Source organism: Lithobates pipiens, unplaced genomic scaffold (genome assembly GCF_037356315.1).
Source record: "Lithobates pipiens isolate NorthernLeopardFrog02 unplaced genomic scaffold, aLitPip1_a1.2 Scaffold_6, whole genome shotgun sequence".
NCBI lineage: Eukaryota > Metazoa > Chordata > Amphibia > Anura > Ranidae > Lithobates > Lithobates pipiens.
This window is the reverse complement of record NW_027507881.1, coordinates 3,455,481-3,473,345: the sequence shown is the minus strand read 5'-3', so window position 1 is coordinate 3,473,345 and position 17,865 is coordinate 3,455,481. Positions and strand designations below refer to the sequence as shown.

The window sequence follows — 17,865 nt, the reverse complement described above, 5'->3', positions numbered from 1 at the left end:
GTAAATTTTGGGTGTCGTATTAGTAAATTTCCCAATCTGGTAGGTTGGCAACACTGATACAGAATATTTAGCAATTGTCCTTGCTGGATAGAGTTTATTCTAAGGGCATTCTGTGCCTTGGTTTAGAGTTGAATAATAGAGGACTAAACTTAACCACTCACAAATAAACTACCTGCGCAAACATCTAAAAGCAGATAGAAGATGATGTCAGTGTACTGAGAACAATGAGAGATGTATGGTACTGAACTGTATAAAAAGAAGGGAAGAGGAGCCAGCTCCTTGTATTGTCATTGTGATATCCATGCTGCAGAGGTCGGCGTCACGATGGAGAATTAAGAAGAATCGAGTGATCGGAGCTATGGTCGTATCATCTGCCCACATCCTCCTGTTCTGTGCGATCCTGCAATGCATGGCACTCTTGAGATTAGAGGCGAAAACTCCGGCCTGCGCCCTTCAATTTACCGATGTGTTTGATGAATTCCAATATTTTCAGGATGGCGATTTCATCATTGGAGGAATTTTCACGGTGAGGTCAAAAAGAGACAACGCAGATCCACCTGACCAGATTAAATACAGGTAATGTAACTTACTTTCTCGGAAGAGAAACAGTATTCAGGATGAAAAAAAAATAGGACTTTACAAAATGTTTGGAAGAATTATTAGAAGAATGTATATATTGTATATAAAATGTAGAAAGTGACAGGGGGGTGGGTGACAGTGATGGGGGTTTTGTTAGAATATTATTCCCAATTCATAATTTGGCACTGTAATGCTTTGCGTCTATCTATTAAGTTCTGGTGGTAAAACCAAGGAAGTTTAGACTTCTGAAGTGTATCAATGCTTTACTAAACAGGGAAAAAATCTGCACATACAAACTGTAGGATGAACGATACAACACAACTTATAGCTTACAAAATATGCCTACAAATATAAGCATGTACAATATGTACACACTAAGTAAAGTAAACAGTTACTCAACTTAGGGGTCAAGATGTCCTCCATGGTCCTTTGCTCAGTCCAACTCACAGAGTTCCCCAGCTTCCGGCAGCCATTTCACCTCTCTTTGTCCTCCCAACCACCATCCGTTGTTCCGAACACAAGTTTCTTTCAAACCCTCTCTATGCCCCTCCCACCCATTTCCTGAATACACCAACTTCCTCTGCTCAGCTCCAAAACCTATCCATCTGGTTTATTTACATATCAATGGAGGGGGAAGGGGCCTCTGTAAACATATGCTCTAAGCCCTGGTACACATGGTCGGAGATTCCGACAACCAAATCCGTCGGAGTAATTCGGACGGATTAATTCCGGAAGAGGTCCGGAAGTGATGTTGCATACACACGGTCAGACTAAATTGTTGGAAAATCCGATTGTACATAACGTGATGACGTTATTACGTTATGATGGGACTACGTTCAGGCTAGTAGCCAATAGCTTTGGTCTAGGAATTTGATCTGAGCATGCTTGGCACTTTGTCCGTCGGAGTAGGCTACACATGATCGGAGTATGTCCGATCGGAGCATTTTGTCTGAAAATTTTACCGGCAAGTTGGAAAACTAGGTCCGTTGGATATTCCAACGGAAACAGTCCGATGCAGACCACACACAGTCGGAATATCCGACAAAACGGTCCGATAGGACACATTCCGTCGGAATCTCTGACCGTGTGTACAAGGGCTTACCAAACCTAACTCTATATTATTGCTTTCAAGACAATATACAAAATTGGCCATAGCAACACAGGCACTTGTACGTGTTAGATTATATTGATGGTAAGCTTGCAAAATATGTTTGGTTTTATGATTAATCATAATATAATACAGTATGTGTGAATGACATTCATCAAATGTTTGGTCAAATAGATCTTCAGCTGAAGCCGAGTCAGTGATATGCTAGATATTTCTGGTGTAGCTAGTTGGAGAATGATATACAGTGCCTTGCAAAAGTATTCACCCCCCCTTGCCATTTTTCGTGTTTTTTTTTATTGTGAAGCAAACAACAAATAACAGACAAAGTCAACATGCATAACTATTCACCCCCCCCCCCAAAGTCAATACTTTGTAGAGCCACCTTTTGTGGCTATCACAGCTCCAAGTCACTTTGTCTCTGAGTCTTGCCACATCTTACCACTGGGATTTTTGCCCATTCCTCCTTGTAAAACTGCTCCGGCTCCTTCAAGTTGGATGGTTTGTGCTTGTGAACAGCAATCTTTAAGTCTGACCACAGATTTTCTGTTGGATTGAGGTCTGGGCTTTGACTAAGCCATTCCAACACATTTACATGTTTCCCTTTAAACCACTCAAGTGTTGCTTTAGCAGTGTTTTTTTGTTATTGTCCTGCTGGAAGGTGATCCTCCGTCGTAGGCCTCAAATCACACACAGAGTGGTACAGATTTTGTTCAAGAATATCCCTGTATTTAGCACCATCCATCTTTCCCTCAACTCTGACCAGTTTTCTAGTCCTGACTGCTGAAAAACATCCCCACAGCATGATGCTGCCACCACCATGTGGTCACTGTGGGGATGGAGTTCTTTGGGTGATGTGATGTGTTGGGTTTGCGCCAGACATAGCGTTTTCTTTGATGGCCAAAAAGTTCAGTTTTATTCTCATACCAGAGCACCTTCCTCCATACATTTTGGGAGTCTCCCACATGCCTTTTCGCAAGCTCAAAATGTGTCATTTTGTTTTTTTGCTGAAAGTAATGACTTTCTTTTGGCCACTCTGCCATAAAGCCCAACTCTATGGAGCGTACCGCTTATTGTTGTCCTGTGTACAGATACTCCAGTCTCTGCTGTGGAACTCTGCAGCTACTGGATGGTTACTTTAGGTCTCTGTGCTGCCTCTCTGATTAATGCCCTCCTTGCCCGGTCTGTGCGTTTTGGTGTGAGCCCATCTCTTGGTAGGTTTGATGTTGTGCCATGCTCTTTCCATTTGGTTATGATAGATTTGATGGAGCTCCTAGGGATCATCAAAGATTTGGATTTTTTTTATACCCTAACCCTGACTTGTACTTCTCAACATCATTGTCCCTTACTTGTTTGGAGAGTTCCTTAGTCTTCATGGCAGTGTTTGGTCACTGGTGCCTCTTGCTTAGGTGTTGCAGCCTCTGGGGGCTTTCAAAAAGGTGTGTATATGTAATAACAGATGACGTGACACTTAGATTGCACCCAGGTGGACATTATTTCACTAATTATGTGACTTCTGAAGGTAATTGGTTGCACCCAAACTCTTTATGGGCTTCATAACAAAGGGGGTGAATACATACGCACATGCCAAGTATTCGTTTTTTTATTTCTGAAAAATAGTTTCATGTATATATTTTTCTAATTTTACTTCATCACCTTAGAGCATTGTGTTCTGAACTTCTGATCCATCACATATAATTCAGAAAAAAAAACAAAAACATTGAACTAAAGGCATGTAACAAAATAGATAAAAAGCCAAGGGGGTGAATACTTTTGCAAGGCACTGTATCTGGTATCTTGGTATAGAATGTCATGGGAAGTCTATAATAGTCAGAATCTATGTATTTAGATGAATAATACATATATTTGTATAAATTCTGTTGGAATTAGCATAGTCACAGTCATAATTAATAGTATTTGTATATATTTACGTAATGTTGTTTAACCATTTGCTTACTGGGCACTTAAACCACCTTCCTGCCCAGACCAATTTTCAGCTTTCAGCGTTGTCGCACTTTGAATGACAATTGCGCAGTCATACAACACTGTAGCCAAATTAAATTTTTAGCATTTTTTTCCCCACAAATAGAGATTTTTTTTTGGGGGGGGGGGGGGGGGGTATTTGATCACCTCTGTGGTTTTTTTTTTTTTTTTTTTAAGAACACTTAAAAAAAAAAAAAATATATATATATATATATATATATATATATATATATTTTGTTATACAATTTTGCAGACAGATAACTTTTCTCCTTTATTGATGTATGCCGATGGGTACCCATAAGGCGGCACTGGTGGACACTGAATGGCGGCACTGGTGGGAACTGAGAGGTGGCACTGATGGATGGCTCTGAAGGGCATTGATAGGTGGCACTGGTGGTCACAGAGAAGTGGAAATAATAGGTGGCACTGATAACTGGCACTACTATCTGGCAGTGATGGGCACTGATAGGTGGCAGTGAGGGGAACTGGTGGGTGGCAATAATGGGCACTGATCGACACTGGTAGGTTACACTGATAGGCAGCACTGCTAGGTGGCACTGATGAGGCACTGATTGGCACCACTGGTGGGCATTGATAGGTGGCACTTGTGGGCATTGATAGGTGGCACTCATGGGCATTGATAGGTGGCACTGGTGGGCATTGTGGGCACTGGCATGTGGCACTGGCAGGTGGCACTGGCAGGCAGTAATTGTGGGCACAGATGAGGCAGATGTGCCTCCTTCCTCTTCGGGACCAATGTCTCTTGCACATAAGCCGGTGATCAGCTTTTTTTTATCCTCACGCAAAAAAAAAGATTATCGAGCATTTGTTCACATCACGTGATCAGCTGTCATTGGCTGACAGCTGATCACGTGGTAAGGGGTCGGGATCGGCTCATTACTCAGATTTGTGATCACCCGAGTCTCAGTGACTCGGTGATCAAAGCGCGTGCTGTGCGCTCCCTGCAGGGGGCACGCAGGGAGCGTGCAAAGGGGAGGCCATCATATGATGGCCTCCCGGAAATTCAGGTCTGTGCTGTGGCCGTCATTTGGCTATAGCACGGACAAAGGGATCCTACGTGACTCCGAAACGTTGCACTCTCCTTGTGTTGTGATCATGCAATAATTATCCATTTGGATGCTATGTATGTCGTTCCATGGTGTGCTGGCAAATATCTTCATTGTGACTTGAACCAGTATTCAGCTGGTTGTTGCTGCAGCACCCAAATTTAAGAGTTCATCCAGGAATGTGTGCGATGGGAATATGAAGTTTGGCTACAGCACGGACACCAAGTGGTTAAGTTGGTAATATGTGTAGATATTTCGTAATGTGACATTACATGATCAGCACATTACAGGACAAGAATAGTGTTACGTGTGGGTTTGTCGATCAAAGTCCATAAGATTCTGAGTTAGTACTTCCTCTTGGATGGCATAATACGTGCCATACAAGGTTCTGAGTTTTTGGTGAGGTTATGATTAGGGATGGCCGAACGGTTCGCCCGGCGGTCATTTCGCTGTGAATTTCGGCTGTTTGCGGTCCGCCCGATCGGCGGACTATTGCCGCTGTTCGCCCGGCGGACTTCTGTGTTTACTGTGTAAAAGAACCCATAGGAAACCAACGCAGGCACAGGGAGAACATGCAAACTCCAGGCAGGTAGTGTCATGTTTGGGATTTGAACCAGCAACCCTTATTACTGCTAGGCGAGAGTGCTAACCACTACACCACTTTGCCACCCACTGTGTATTAGGTTGGGTAGTATGGAGCCAAGACAGTTCACGATTATCTTGGAAAACAGTTTGAGGTAAACATTTAGTAGGGAGATGGGTCTCTAATTACTGCAGTTCGTGTGTTCCTTCCCTGGTTTAGGGATGACAAATATTTGGTCCTGTAGTATATGAGTGGATAGGGGATGAGCGTCATCCACTTCTTCAAAGGCTCGTGCCATGATTGAAGCTAGCTGTTGGGCAAACGTCTTGTAGAAGCATGGTGTGAAGCCATCTGGCCTGGGACTTTTATGGTTTTTGAGGCTTTTGATCGCGAGTAAATTGTCAGATGTGGTGACTAGGGATGGCCGAACGGTTCGCCCGGCGGTCGTTTTGCGGCAAATTTCGGCTGTTCGCGGTCCGCCCAATCGGCGGACTATTGCCGCCGTTCGCCCGGCGGACTTCCGTGTTTACTGTGTAAAAAAACTTTGACCTATGATGACACATCCATCATGGGGTACAGGACAGCCAATTGAGACATTACAGCACATGGACACTTGGACATTCCCCCTAACTTATAAATAGACCTGATCTGGCGGCCATTTTACATTCTTTCTTCTGTCACTATAGGGCAGTGATGGCGAACCTTGGCACCCCAAGTGTTTTGGAACTACATTTCCCATGATGCTCATCCACACTGCAGAGTGCATGAGCATCATGGGAAATGTAGTTCCAAAACATCTGGGGTGCCAAGGTTCGCCATCACTGCTATAGGGAGAGGTTGCTGTGTGGAGCAGGGAGAGACTGCAGTGACCCAAATCGCTAGCTATTAGGTCCACAAAAGTTCTTTTAAGGACTGGTATCATGGTATAGGTGTTAGGTGTAGTTTAGGATATAGGTTTGAGGCACTGCTGTGCTAGTGATTGTTGCAGCAGCCTGTCTTTTGTCAGTGTAGAGAGAGGGACAGGATGCTGTGTGCTGCAGGGACAGTCAGTTTAATCATTAGCTGTTACTATTAGGTCCACAAAAGTCCTTTTCAGGACTGGTATGGTAAAGTAGTACAGGATATAGTTTTGAGTGCTATTTAAGTTATTGATCCAGCAGCCTGTGTTTTGTCAGTTTAAATAGGGACAGGCAGGAAGCTTTGTGTGGCAGTGAGGGACAGTCAGTTTAATCAGTAGAGGTTACTATTAGGTCCACAAAGGTTCTTTTCAGGACTGGTATGGTAATAGGCTTGTACACGTATAATATTCTTTCTTCCAAATATAGAAAGAATATTATACTTGACTGCTGCCCTTCTGCTGCAGTAGTCCTTTATCAGTATAGGGACTGAGGTACAGTCTGTTAATCATTCACAACCTACTAGTTCCACAAAGGTCCTTATAAGAACTGGTAAGGTATAGGGTACTACAGTACATAGGGTTGAGTGAGGTACAGTCTGCTATTCCTTAAGGACTGGTATAGGTCCACAATATATAGGGTTGAGGTGCACTACTGCTGACTGCTGCCCTATACTGCAGCAGTCCTTTATCAGTATAGGGACTGATGTACAGTCTGCTAATCATTCACAACCTACTAGTTCCACAAAGGTCCTTATAAGGACTGGTAAGGTATAGGGTACTACAGTACATAGGGTTGAGTGAGGTACAGTCTGCTATTCCTTAAGGACTGGTATAGGTCCACAATATATAGGGTTGAGGTGCACTACTGCTGACTGCTGCCCTATACTGCAGCAGTCCTTTATCAGTATAGGGACTGAGGTACAGTCTGCTAATCATTCACAACCTACTAGTTCCACAAAGGTCCTTATAAGGACTGGTAAGGTATAGGGTACTAGAGTACATAGGGTTGAGTGAGGTACAGTCTGCTATTCCTTAGGGACTGGTATAGGTCCACAATATATAGGGTTGAGGTGCACTACTGATGACTGCTGCCCTATACTGCAGCAGTCCTTTATCAGTATAGGGACTGAGGTACAGTCTGCTAATCATTCACAACCTACTAGTTCCACAAAGGTCCTTATAAGGACTGGTAAGGTATAGGGTACTACAGTACATAGGGTTGAGTGAGGTACAGTCTGCTATTCCTTAAGGACTGGTATAGGGCCACAATATATAGGGTTGAGGTGCACTACTGCTGACTGCTGCCCTATACTGCAGCAGTCCTTTATCAGTATAGGGACTGAGGTACAGTCTGCTAATCATTCACAACCTACTAGTTCCATAAAGGTCCTTATAAGGACTGGTAAGGTATAGGGTACTACAGTACATAGGGTTGAGTGAGGTACAGTCTGCTATTCCTTAAGGACTGGTATAGGTCCACAATATATAGGGTTGAGGTGCACTACTGATGACTGCTGCCCTATACTGCAGCAGTCCTTTATCAGTATAGGGACTGAGGTACAGTCTGCTAATCATTCACAACCTACTAGTTCCATAAAGGTCCTTATAAGGACTGGTAAGGTATAGAGTACTAGAGTACATAGAGTTGAGTGAGGTACAATCTGCTATTCCTTAAGGACTGGTATAGGTCCACAATATATAGGGTTGAGGTGCACTACTGCTGACTGCTGCCCTATACTGCAGCAGTCCTTTATCAGTATAGGGACTGAGGTACAGTCTGCTAATCATTCACAACCTACTAGTTCCACAAAGGTCCTTATAAGGACTGGTAAGGTCTAGGGTACTAGAGTACATAGGGTTGAGTGAGGTACAGTCTGCTATTCCTTAAGGACTGGTATAGGTCCACAATATATAGGGTTGAGGTGCACTACTGCTGACTGCTGCCCTATACTGCAGCAGTCCTTTATGAGTATAGGGACTGAGGTACAGTCTGCTAATCATTCACAACCTACTAGTTCCACAAAGGTCCTTATAAGGACTGGTAAGGTATAGGGTACTACAGTACATAGGGTTGAGTGAGGTACAGTCTGCTATTCCTTAAGGACTGGTATAGGTCCACAATATATAGGGTTGAGGTGCACTACTGATGACTGCTGCCCTATACTGCAGCAGTCCTTTATCATTATAGGGACTGAGGTACAGTCTGCTAATCATTCACAACCTACTAGTTCCATAAAGGTCCTTATAAGGACTGGTAAGGTATAGGGTACTACAGTACATAGGGTTGAGTGAGGTACAGTCTGCTATTCCTTAAGGACTGGTATAGGTCCACAATATATAGGGTTGAGGTGCACTACTGCTGACTGCTGCCCTATACTGCAGCAGTCCTTTATCAGTATAGGGGCTGAGGTACAGTCTGCTAATCATTCACAACCTACTAGTTCCATAAAGGTCCTTATAAGGACTGGTAAGGTATAGGGTACTAGAGTACATAGGGTTGAGTGAGGTACAATCTGCTATTCCTTAGGGACTGGTATAGGTCCACAATATATAGGGTTGAGGTGCACTACTGCTGACTGCTGCCCTATACTGCAGCAGTCCTTTATCAGTATAGGGACTGAGGTACAGTCTGCTAATCATTCACAACCTACTAGTTCCACAAAGGTCCTTATAAGGACTGGTAAGGTATAGGGTACTACAGTACATAGGGTTGAGTGAGGTACAGTCTGCTATTCCTTAAGGACTGGTATAGGTCCACAATATATAGGGTTGAGGTGCACTACTGCTGACTGCTGCCCTATACTGCAGCAGTCCTTTATCAGTATAGGGACTGAGAGTTTTGTCACAGGGTCATTTAAAAAATGACAGGCAGAGGAAGAGGCAGGCCCTTCCGCAGGGGTGGTAGGGGTAGGGCAGGAGCAACAGGCTTGAGCCAAAGTGGGAAGTTGCAGAAGGTGCGTTCAATTACTTTAAAGGACGCACCAGACTTGGTTGAGTGGCTCACTCAGCCTTACTCTTCTGCACCCTCATCATCTTCTCGATCTGCACCCTCTTCTTCTCTCTCTGCTATGTGCACCCCCAAAGACACTACCACCAACAACACCACCACCACCACATACCTTCTGCTTGAGTCACAGGAATTATTTTCCGATCCATATCAAGACATTTCTGATGCGCAGCCACTCTTGGCATTGGATCAGGAAGAGGAGGCAGCAACAACCGCTACTCAGCAGTCTGACGACAGTACCCAGATCAGCCCAAGGAGGAGGTTGGTCCCTGGTGTTGCTGCCTACTCCGAGATCTCTACTTATAGCGGTGGGGAAGGTGACGTTGATGATGACGTGTCTAGTGATCTCACGTGGGTTCCCACAAGAGAGGAAGAGGAGGGGAGTTCAGAGGGAGATATGGACCAGCAGATAGGGAGGAGAAGCAGAAATAACTTACATTGCACAGGAGGGACAAAGCAGTCTGCTAATGTATCAGGAGCGAGGCATCTACCATGTACGGTCACATCTGGCGCTCCCAGGATGCCGGCACATGGCTCCGCAGTGTGGGCTTTTTTTAACGTGTCCGCTGCTGACAATAGTGTTGCCATCTGCAATCTTTGCAGTCAACGCATTAGTCGCGGTAAGCACAACACTCACCTAGGGACGACCGCCTTAAGAAGGCACATGAGCTGCCATCACCGAGCCGAGTGGGAGCAACGGAACACACAAAGCCACACTCCAGGCTCTCACCGTCCAGCCTCGTCTTCTACTTCTCCTTCTCCTCTCTCCTCACAATTGTCCTCCACTCCACCTTCCATCACGCCAAGCTCACGTTTTTCTGCAAAAAGGCAGGCTTCCGTGGGCCTAATGTTCGAGCGTAAAAAAATTATGACACCGGATAACCCTCTTGCCCAACAGTTGACGGCTGGCTTGTCAGAACTGATAGCCCGCCAACTACTGCCATATAAACTGATGGACTCGGAGGCCTTTCGAAAATTTGTGGCCATTGGAACACCACAATGGAAGGTCCCTGGAAGGAAGTATTTCTCAGAGAAGGGCATCCCAGAGCTATATGGCCATGTTCAGCGGCAAGTGAATGTATCTCTGGCACACAGTGTCGGTGCCAAGATACATCTGACCACAGACACATGGTCTAGCAAACACGGGCAGGGAAGGTATATAACTTTTACTGCCCACTGGGTGAACCTTCTGACGGCCGTCAAGCATGTAACCCGTGGCACCCGTGTAGATTTGGTTTTACCGCCACGGATTGCATGCAGGCCTGGCTCTTCTTCTCCTCCTCCTCCTCCTCCTACTCCATCCTCCTCCCTCTCCTCCTCGGCTGACTCCTCCTTTTCCGCTGCTAGCGTCTCTTCTGTTGCGCCGCCCAAGCTCCCCAGAACCTATTCGACATGCCAGGTGAGACCTTGCCATGCCGTGCTGCATCTGTTGTGCCTGGAAGCCAAGAGCCACACTGGCCTGGCACTCCTTTCAGCTTTGCGTTCACAGGCAGATCAGTGGCTAACACCGCTCAATTTGACAGTTGGTAAAGTGGTGTGTGACAACGGTGCCAATCTGCTTAGCGCATTGAAACAGGGCAAAATTACGCACGTGCCATGCATGGCACACGTCTTAAACTTGGTCGTGCAGCGATTCGTTGTCAAATACCCTGGGGTCCAGGAGATCTGGCGGCAGGCAATGAAAATCTCGGCCCATTTCAGAAGATCTTACACGGCCATGGCTCGCCTTGCTGACATTCAGCGGCGACACAATCTGCCGGTCAGACGTCTTATTTGCGATTGCCCGACGCGATGGAACTCAACCTTCCATATGCTTGATAGGCTGCTCCAGCATAAACGTGCAGTTAATGTCTACCTGTATGAACTCTGCGGCAGAACAGGTTCTGGGGAGCTGTTTTTGTTTTTTAACCACGCCAGTGGCTGCTCATGCGCGACGCATGCAGACTTCTGCGGCCATTTGAGGAGATCACCAAACTGGTCAGTCGCAGCCATGGCGCCATCAGTGACATGGTACCTTATGCCTTCTTTATGGAGCGTGCATTGCGTCGTGTCATTGATCAAGCTGTGGAGGAGCAGGAGCGGGAAGATGAGGAAGTCGCAATGCTGGATGAATTCCCAGGGGGGCTACTCTATCTGAGACAAGTGAACAACAGGAGTCTGAAGAGGATTCAGAGGAGGATGGTGCCGGGGCGGATAAGGAGGAGCAAGAAGAGCATGCTTTAAACCTTTCTGGGATCCCTGTTGTGCGTGGATGGGGAGAGGAGAATGAAGAGGACGACATTATACTGGATGATGAGCAGGAGCCAGGCCACCACACCGCTTCCAGTTTAGTGCAAATGGGGGCCTTCATGCTCCAGTGTTTTAATAGGGACCCCCGTATAAAAAGCATAAGGGTCAAGGACCAGTACTGGGTGGCAACGTACTTAGACCCCCGGTACAAACACAAAATGGTGGAAATGTTACCGCCGTCACAGAGGGCTTTCAGAATGGAGCACTTCCAGGCCTTGCTTCGAGAAATGCTGCATTCTGCTTTTGCGTGCGCTGGCAGAGGAGCAATTCCCACTCCCAGAGAAGGAGTTGCAGGTACCAATCCAACAGCGCCTGCAAGAAGAGGCCGGTTTGAAGACGTGATCCAGCATCAGGGAACGCCTAGACCGTCAGGTGTCTGACTACTTCGGGTTAACGGCCGATGTGGACGCTCTGAGGAGTGATGAACCCCTGGACTACTGGGTGGGCAGGCTTGACCTCTGGCCAGAGCTTGCCCAATTTGCAATCGAACTGTTGGCTTGCCCCTTGCCCTGTGTCCTGTCCGAAAGGACGTTCAGCACAGCAGGGGGGATCATGACCGATAAGCGTACTCGTCTAGCTCACGACAGTGTTAACTACCTCACATTTCTAAAAATGAGGCATGGATCTCGGAGGAATTCAACACATGTGACCAGTAGACCATGTATATGTCTAGAAACGATTTTTTTAATCGTATAAAAAGGGAAAACACTGCGCTATAATTTATAAAAAAATGGCCACAACGGCCACAACAGCAGCCAACACCAAAAACAAACAAAGTTCAGCAGATAGAATAAAAAATAGTGTAGCGCTTCAATACTAAGTGTAATCAACACAAATTCTGTGACGATAATAATAGCAAAACAGAGATCACACAGAACCAAATGCCTAGAAATCAAAGTCCAACATAAAACAATCATTCAACTGTGTTGATGGCGTAGAAGTGACCAATCCGTCACCTGGAAGGACAATGATGTACTGGACGAATGAGTTCATGCGGGTAAACTTGATTGTAAGCATCAAAATGAAAAGTGAATAAATACTTCTTACCGGAACGGTTGGACTCACACAGTCATATGACGGTTGAGTCTAGAAGGCTTGGGGTCACACTCTGGGACCAAAGACTGTAAGGAGAGAGGTCAGTTGGGCTGGTGGAGAAACTCCTGACGGCTGTAGGCTCGAAGGTGGATCCTTTCAAATGAAAGCCTCAAGGTTCAGGTGGTCCGGCCCAGACGCAGCTCTTTGTACCAATACTCCTGCCTCCCCCGAATGGGGAGGGGGGTGTTTGTAAAATTTTACACCAAAGCAATGAAAAGGAGAAAAAAGAAAAAAAGGCTCCACATGGTGCGGGTCAAACAATATAAAAAGTTGATTTATTAAAGTCAAAAAGATAATAAATTGACTTAGTGATCACATAAAAAGCAAAATAAACTAAAAGCAATGTGGGGTGCCAACAGCTCGCCCGACGCGTTTCGACAAATGTGTCTTCAACTGGGGCATGCCCCAGTTGAAGACACATTTGTCGAAACGCGTCGGGCGAGCTGTTGGCACCCCACATTGCTTTTAGTTTATTTTGCTTTTTATGTGATCACTAAGTCAATTTATTATCTTTTTGACTTTAATAAATCAACTTTTTATATTGTTTGACCCGCACCATGTGGAGCCTTTTTTTCTTTTTTCTCCTTTTCATTGCTTTGGTGTAAAATTTTACAAACACCCCCCTCCCCATTCGGGGGAGGCAGGAGTATTGGTACAAAGAGCTGCGTCTGGGCCGGACCACCTGAACCTTGAGGCTTTCATTTGAAAGGATCCACCTTCGAGCCTACAGCCGTCAGGAGTTTCTCCACCAGCCCAACTGACCTCTCTCCTTACAGTCTTTGGTCCCAGAGTGTGACCCCAAGCCTTCTAGACTCAACCGTCATATGACTGTGTGAGTCCAACCGTTCCGGTAAGAAGTATTTATTCACTTTTCATTTTGATGCTTACAATCAAGTTTACCCGCATGAACTCATTCGTCCAGTACATCATTGTCCTTCCAGGTGACGGATTGGTCACTTCTACGCCATCAACACAGTTGAATGATTGTTTTATGTTGGACTTTGATTTCTAGGCATTTGGTTCTGTGTGATCTCTGTTTTGCTATTATTATCGTCACAGAATTTGTGTTGATTACACTTAGTATTGAAGCGCTACACTATTTTTTATTCTATCTGCTGATTTTTTTAATCGAGCACACAGACCTTCCTTCTTCATTTGGCTCACTTCCTTGTCCAAAAAAGCACACCGTACTATATGCCCGTACCCTCCTGTTTGAAGAGGTTGAGCGGAGTCATATTTCTACTGGGGCTGCTTATTATGAGGGGCTCCCACCATCCCTGTGCTGTGCTGACTTCCTCCTGGGTCTGTACCTCTGCTGTGCATATTATGAGGGGCTCCCACCATCCCTGTGCTATGCTCATTATGAGGGGCTCCCACCATCCCTGTGCTATGCTCATTATGAGGGGCTCCCACCATCCCTGTGCTATGCTCATTATGAGGGGCTCCCACCATCCCTGTGCTATGCTCATTATGAGGGGCTCCCACCATCCCTGTGCTGTGCTGACTTCCTCCTGGGGCTGCTTATTATGAGGGGCTCCCACCATCCCTGTGCTATGCTGACATCCTCCTGGGGCTGCTTATTATGAGGGGCTCCCACCATCCCTGTGCTGTGCTGACTTCCTCCTGGGGCTGTACCTCTGCTGTGCATATTGTGAGGGGCTCCCACCATCCATGTGCTATGCTCATTATGAGGGGCTCCCATCATCCCTGTGCTATGCTGACTTCCTCCTGGGGCTGCTTACGGTGCAGGTGTCAGTGCTCTCTATCACAGTGCTGGTGTCAGTGCTGTATATCACGGTGCTGGTGTCAGTGCTTTATGTCACGCTGCTGATGTCAGTGCTCTCTATCACGGTGCTGGTGTCAGATCACTCTATCACGGTGCAGGTGTCATTGCTGTATGTCACGCTGCTGATGTCAGTGCTGTATATCACGGTGCTGGTGTCAGTGCTGTATATCACGATGCTGGTGTCAGTGCTTTATGTCAGGCTGCTGATGTCAGTGCTCTCTATCATGGTGCTGGTGTCAGATCACTCTATCACGGTGCAGGTGTCATTGCTGTATATCACGCTGCTGATGTCAGTGCTGTATATCACGGTGCTGGTGTCAGTGCTGCATATCACGGTGCTGGTGTCAGTGTTTTATGTCACGCTGCTGATGTCAGTGCTCTCTATCATGGTGCTGGTGTCAGATCACTCTATCACGGTGCAGGTGTCATTGCTGTATGTCACGCTGCTGATGTCAGTGCTCTCTATCACGGTGCTGGTGTCAGTGCTGTATATCACGGTGCTGGTGTCAGTGATTTATGTCACGCTGCTGATGTCAGTGCTCTCTATCACGGTGCTGGTGTCAGATCACTCTATCACGGTGCAGGTGTCATTGCTGTGTGTCACGCTGCTGGTGATCATCTCCTACACCCTCTTCTTTACCTACCCTGACCTTCCCTCTCCTCCATTGCCTTCATGCGCTCCACAGTCCTGAATTGTCACAATTTCACATATAAAAAAAGAATGCTTGTAGTTGTCGATCCCAGATTCACCTCATACATGTGTTATGTCATTGGCGATGTGGTGGGACTATGTTTGCACAGCTAGTAATTATTTTATGGCTGCAAATTTGACCTGTAGGTTTGCAAAGTTCGCCTCCCATTGAAGTCAATGGGGCCCGCCGTGAACATTTTGGTTCGCGAACTATCGCCCGGGTTCGCGGTCCGCGTTCGCAAAACGTCCCGTCGGAAGTTCGTCCATCACTAGTTATGATGTTCCCGTGTAACATATAAAGCCAACACTTTGATGTTCAAGGGCGGACACTCACACACACACCCCCTCTAGGAGAGATGACACAGACGTATTCACACAAAGACCCTCTGACAAATTGGAACAGCTGAATTCTCACCAGGAGCCAAGGGCAACGTCATCTCCTGCTTCTTCTTGGTCACACAAGACGGCATTGAAGAAAAGCACATGGAAGACACAAATGCCTGAGGAGACATAATTTCAAGCTTGGTCCATTTTTCATAAGTATTTCTTCTATTTCATATATTTTTACCTATGCTGAACTGAACTGTTATACTTTTTACATTGTATTTATGATGCCAACTGTGTGACAATAAACTCACACTTTGTTTTTAAAAACCACTTCCATTCCGCACATAGTCAAATGACATCCTTGAATTTGTTCTGGGATTTCTGAAAGATGCCTGTAGCTACAGGCATCATTCAGATATCATTCTTTGCAGCCAGCGATCCTGTGCACAATAAGAACAATCATAGCTTGATAGTTCCACTGCTTGATCGTTCTTATAGGCGACGGGAGGGGACATCCCTCTTCCCGCCGCCATCCAGTGCTTCTCCAGGCTCTCCCCGTGCCATCAGGGGATCGGAGAAAGAATCGACCGCTGCCGGATGCCAACGATAGAGATTTGCGGTGACCAGATGATCACCAGTCATCTCTGTGATCGTCGGAGGGCAGGGGGCGACATTCCCGGATGTAAACAAAGCCGCGATCAGTATAAGATCAGTGTTTTTTTTTCCCGATCTCATTCTTTCCAGCCTGGAGGAGAGATGTGGTGTCTTATTGACCCAGCATCTTTCCATAAAGAGTACCTGTCACAATAGATTCCTATTACATGGAATGTTTACATTCCTTGTAATAGGAATAAAAGTGATCAAAAAAAAAAAAAAAATTAAAAACGCCCCTGTCCCTGGTAGCTTACGCTCAGAAGAGAACGCACACACAAGTCCCGCTCACATATGTAAACGCCGTTCAAACCACACATGTGAGGTAACGCCATGTGCGTTAGAGCGCATGCAACAATTCTAGCACTATACCTCCTCTGTAACTCTAAACTGGTAACCTGTAAAAAAAAAAATTCAAAGCAGTTCGCTTGTGGAGATTTTTAAGTACCGAAGTTTGGCGCCATTCCATGAGTGTGTGCAATTTTAAAGCGTGACATGTTTGGTATCTATTTACTCGGCGTAACATCATCTTTCACAGTATACAAAAAAATTTGGCTAAATTTACTGTTTTGTTATTTTTTAATTCACAAAAACTTTTTTTTTCTAAAAAAAAGGCGTTTGAAAAATTATTGCGCAAATACCATGCAAGATAAAAAGTTGCAATGACCGACATTTTATTCCATAAGGTGTCTGCTAAAAAAAAAAAAAATATATATATATATATATATATATATATTTATATATATATATATATATAATGTTTGGGGGTTCTGAGTAATTTTCTAGCAAATAGAATGATGATTTTTTACATATGGGTTGCACAGTGGTGTAGTGGTTAGCACTCTCGCCTAGCAGTAAGAAGGGTTGGTGGTTTGTAATCCCACCCACGACACTACCTGCCTGGAGTTTGCATGTGTCTGCGTGGGTTTCCTCTGGGCACTCTGGTTTCCTCCCACACTCCAAAGACTTACCAGTAGGAAACGCCCTTGAGATACGAGAATATTAGCTATCTTCAATATTCTTCAGGGTTAGGTGACAGTGATAATGGTTATATGGCCATCTTTATACAGGTACATAGAAGGGAGTGGACGGAAACACTCAGCTGCCCACCCCCGTTTACATCTTTGCATAGCGGGAACTCGCATTCCCACATGTGTCTTTATTTTAGCAAGGTTTTGGAGCATTTTTACTCATCACACACAGAGTGGCCCACAGATTTGAATGTGCCACCCTACACCCAGCAATCACCCCAGAGAAGCTTCAGTACTATTTCAGTACTACTTTTTCTTTTTTTTTTTAGAGCGGTGCTCGGTGCATTTTTTCCCTGCGATTTTTGGTGAAATACAAGGAAACGCACAGTTGTGAATGGAGCCTCGTTGTTCTTGTGTTATCACACCAATTTCACTTTAAGGCCCCATTCACATCTAGCATAGTGGGGAGCGAACGTTTTTGTAAAATACCTAGATTGACTAGTTGCATCTTCAGTGCCATTAATTGTTAACAACACACCAAACACGAAGCAAGCGCGCATTTTGCCATGTGAAAAAAAATGAGTGGCAAATGCTGCAAAAAGCACACTAAAAAACACACATCCCACAAAACGTCAAAATGTCCCATAAGCCACATGTAGTGCAGCCAATTCAAATTAACAAGCTGCCCTATGCGTGTCACAGGAAAAACAAGCCATAAAACGTCCGCTCCCCACTATGCTAGATGTGAATGGGGCCTGAAAGTGAAATTGGTGCGATAGCACAAGAACAACGTGGCTCCATTCACATCTGTGGGTTTCCTTCCATTTCAGAAA

General features: G+C 45.5%; 1 protein-coding gene across 1 annotated transcript in view; it reads left to right on the top strand.

Moving 5' to 3' along the window:
• The first annotated feature begins 299 nt into the window (after positions 1-299).
• LOC143958192 (vomeronasal type-2 receptor 26-like) overlaps positions 300-17,865 on the top strand; it is a 96,251-nt gene continuing 78,685 nt past the window's right edge. The window contains exon 1 of the mRNA XM_077467660.1: positions 300-576. Coding sequence (XP_077323786.1) covers positions 302-576 — 275 coding nt within the window. The 5' untranslated portion in view covers positions 300-301. The remainder of the gene's footprint in view (positions 577-17,865) is intronic.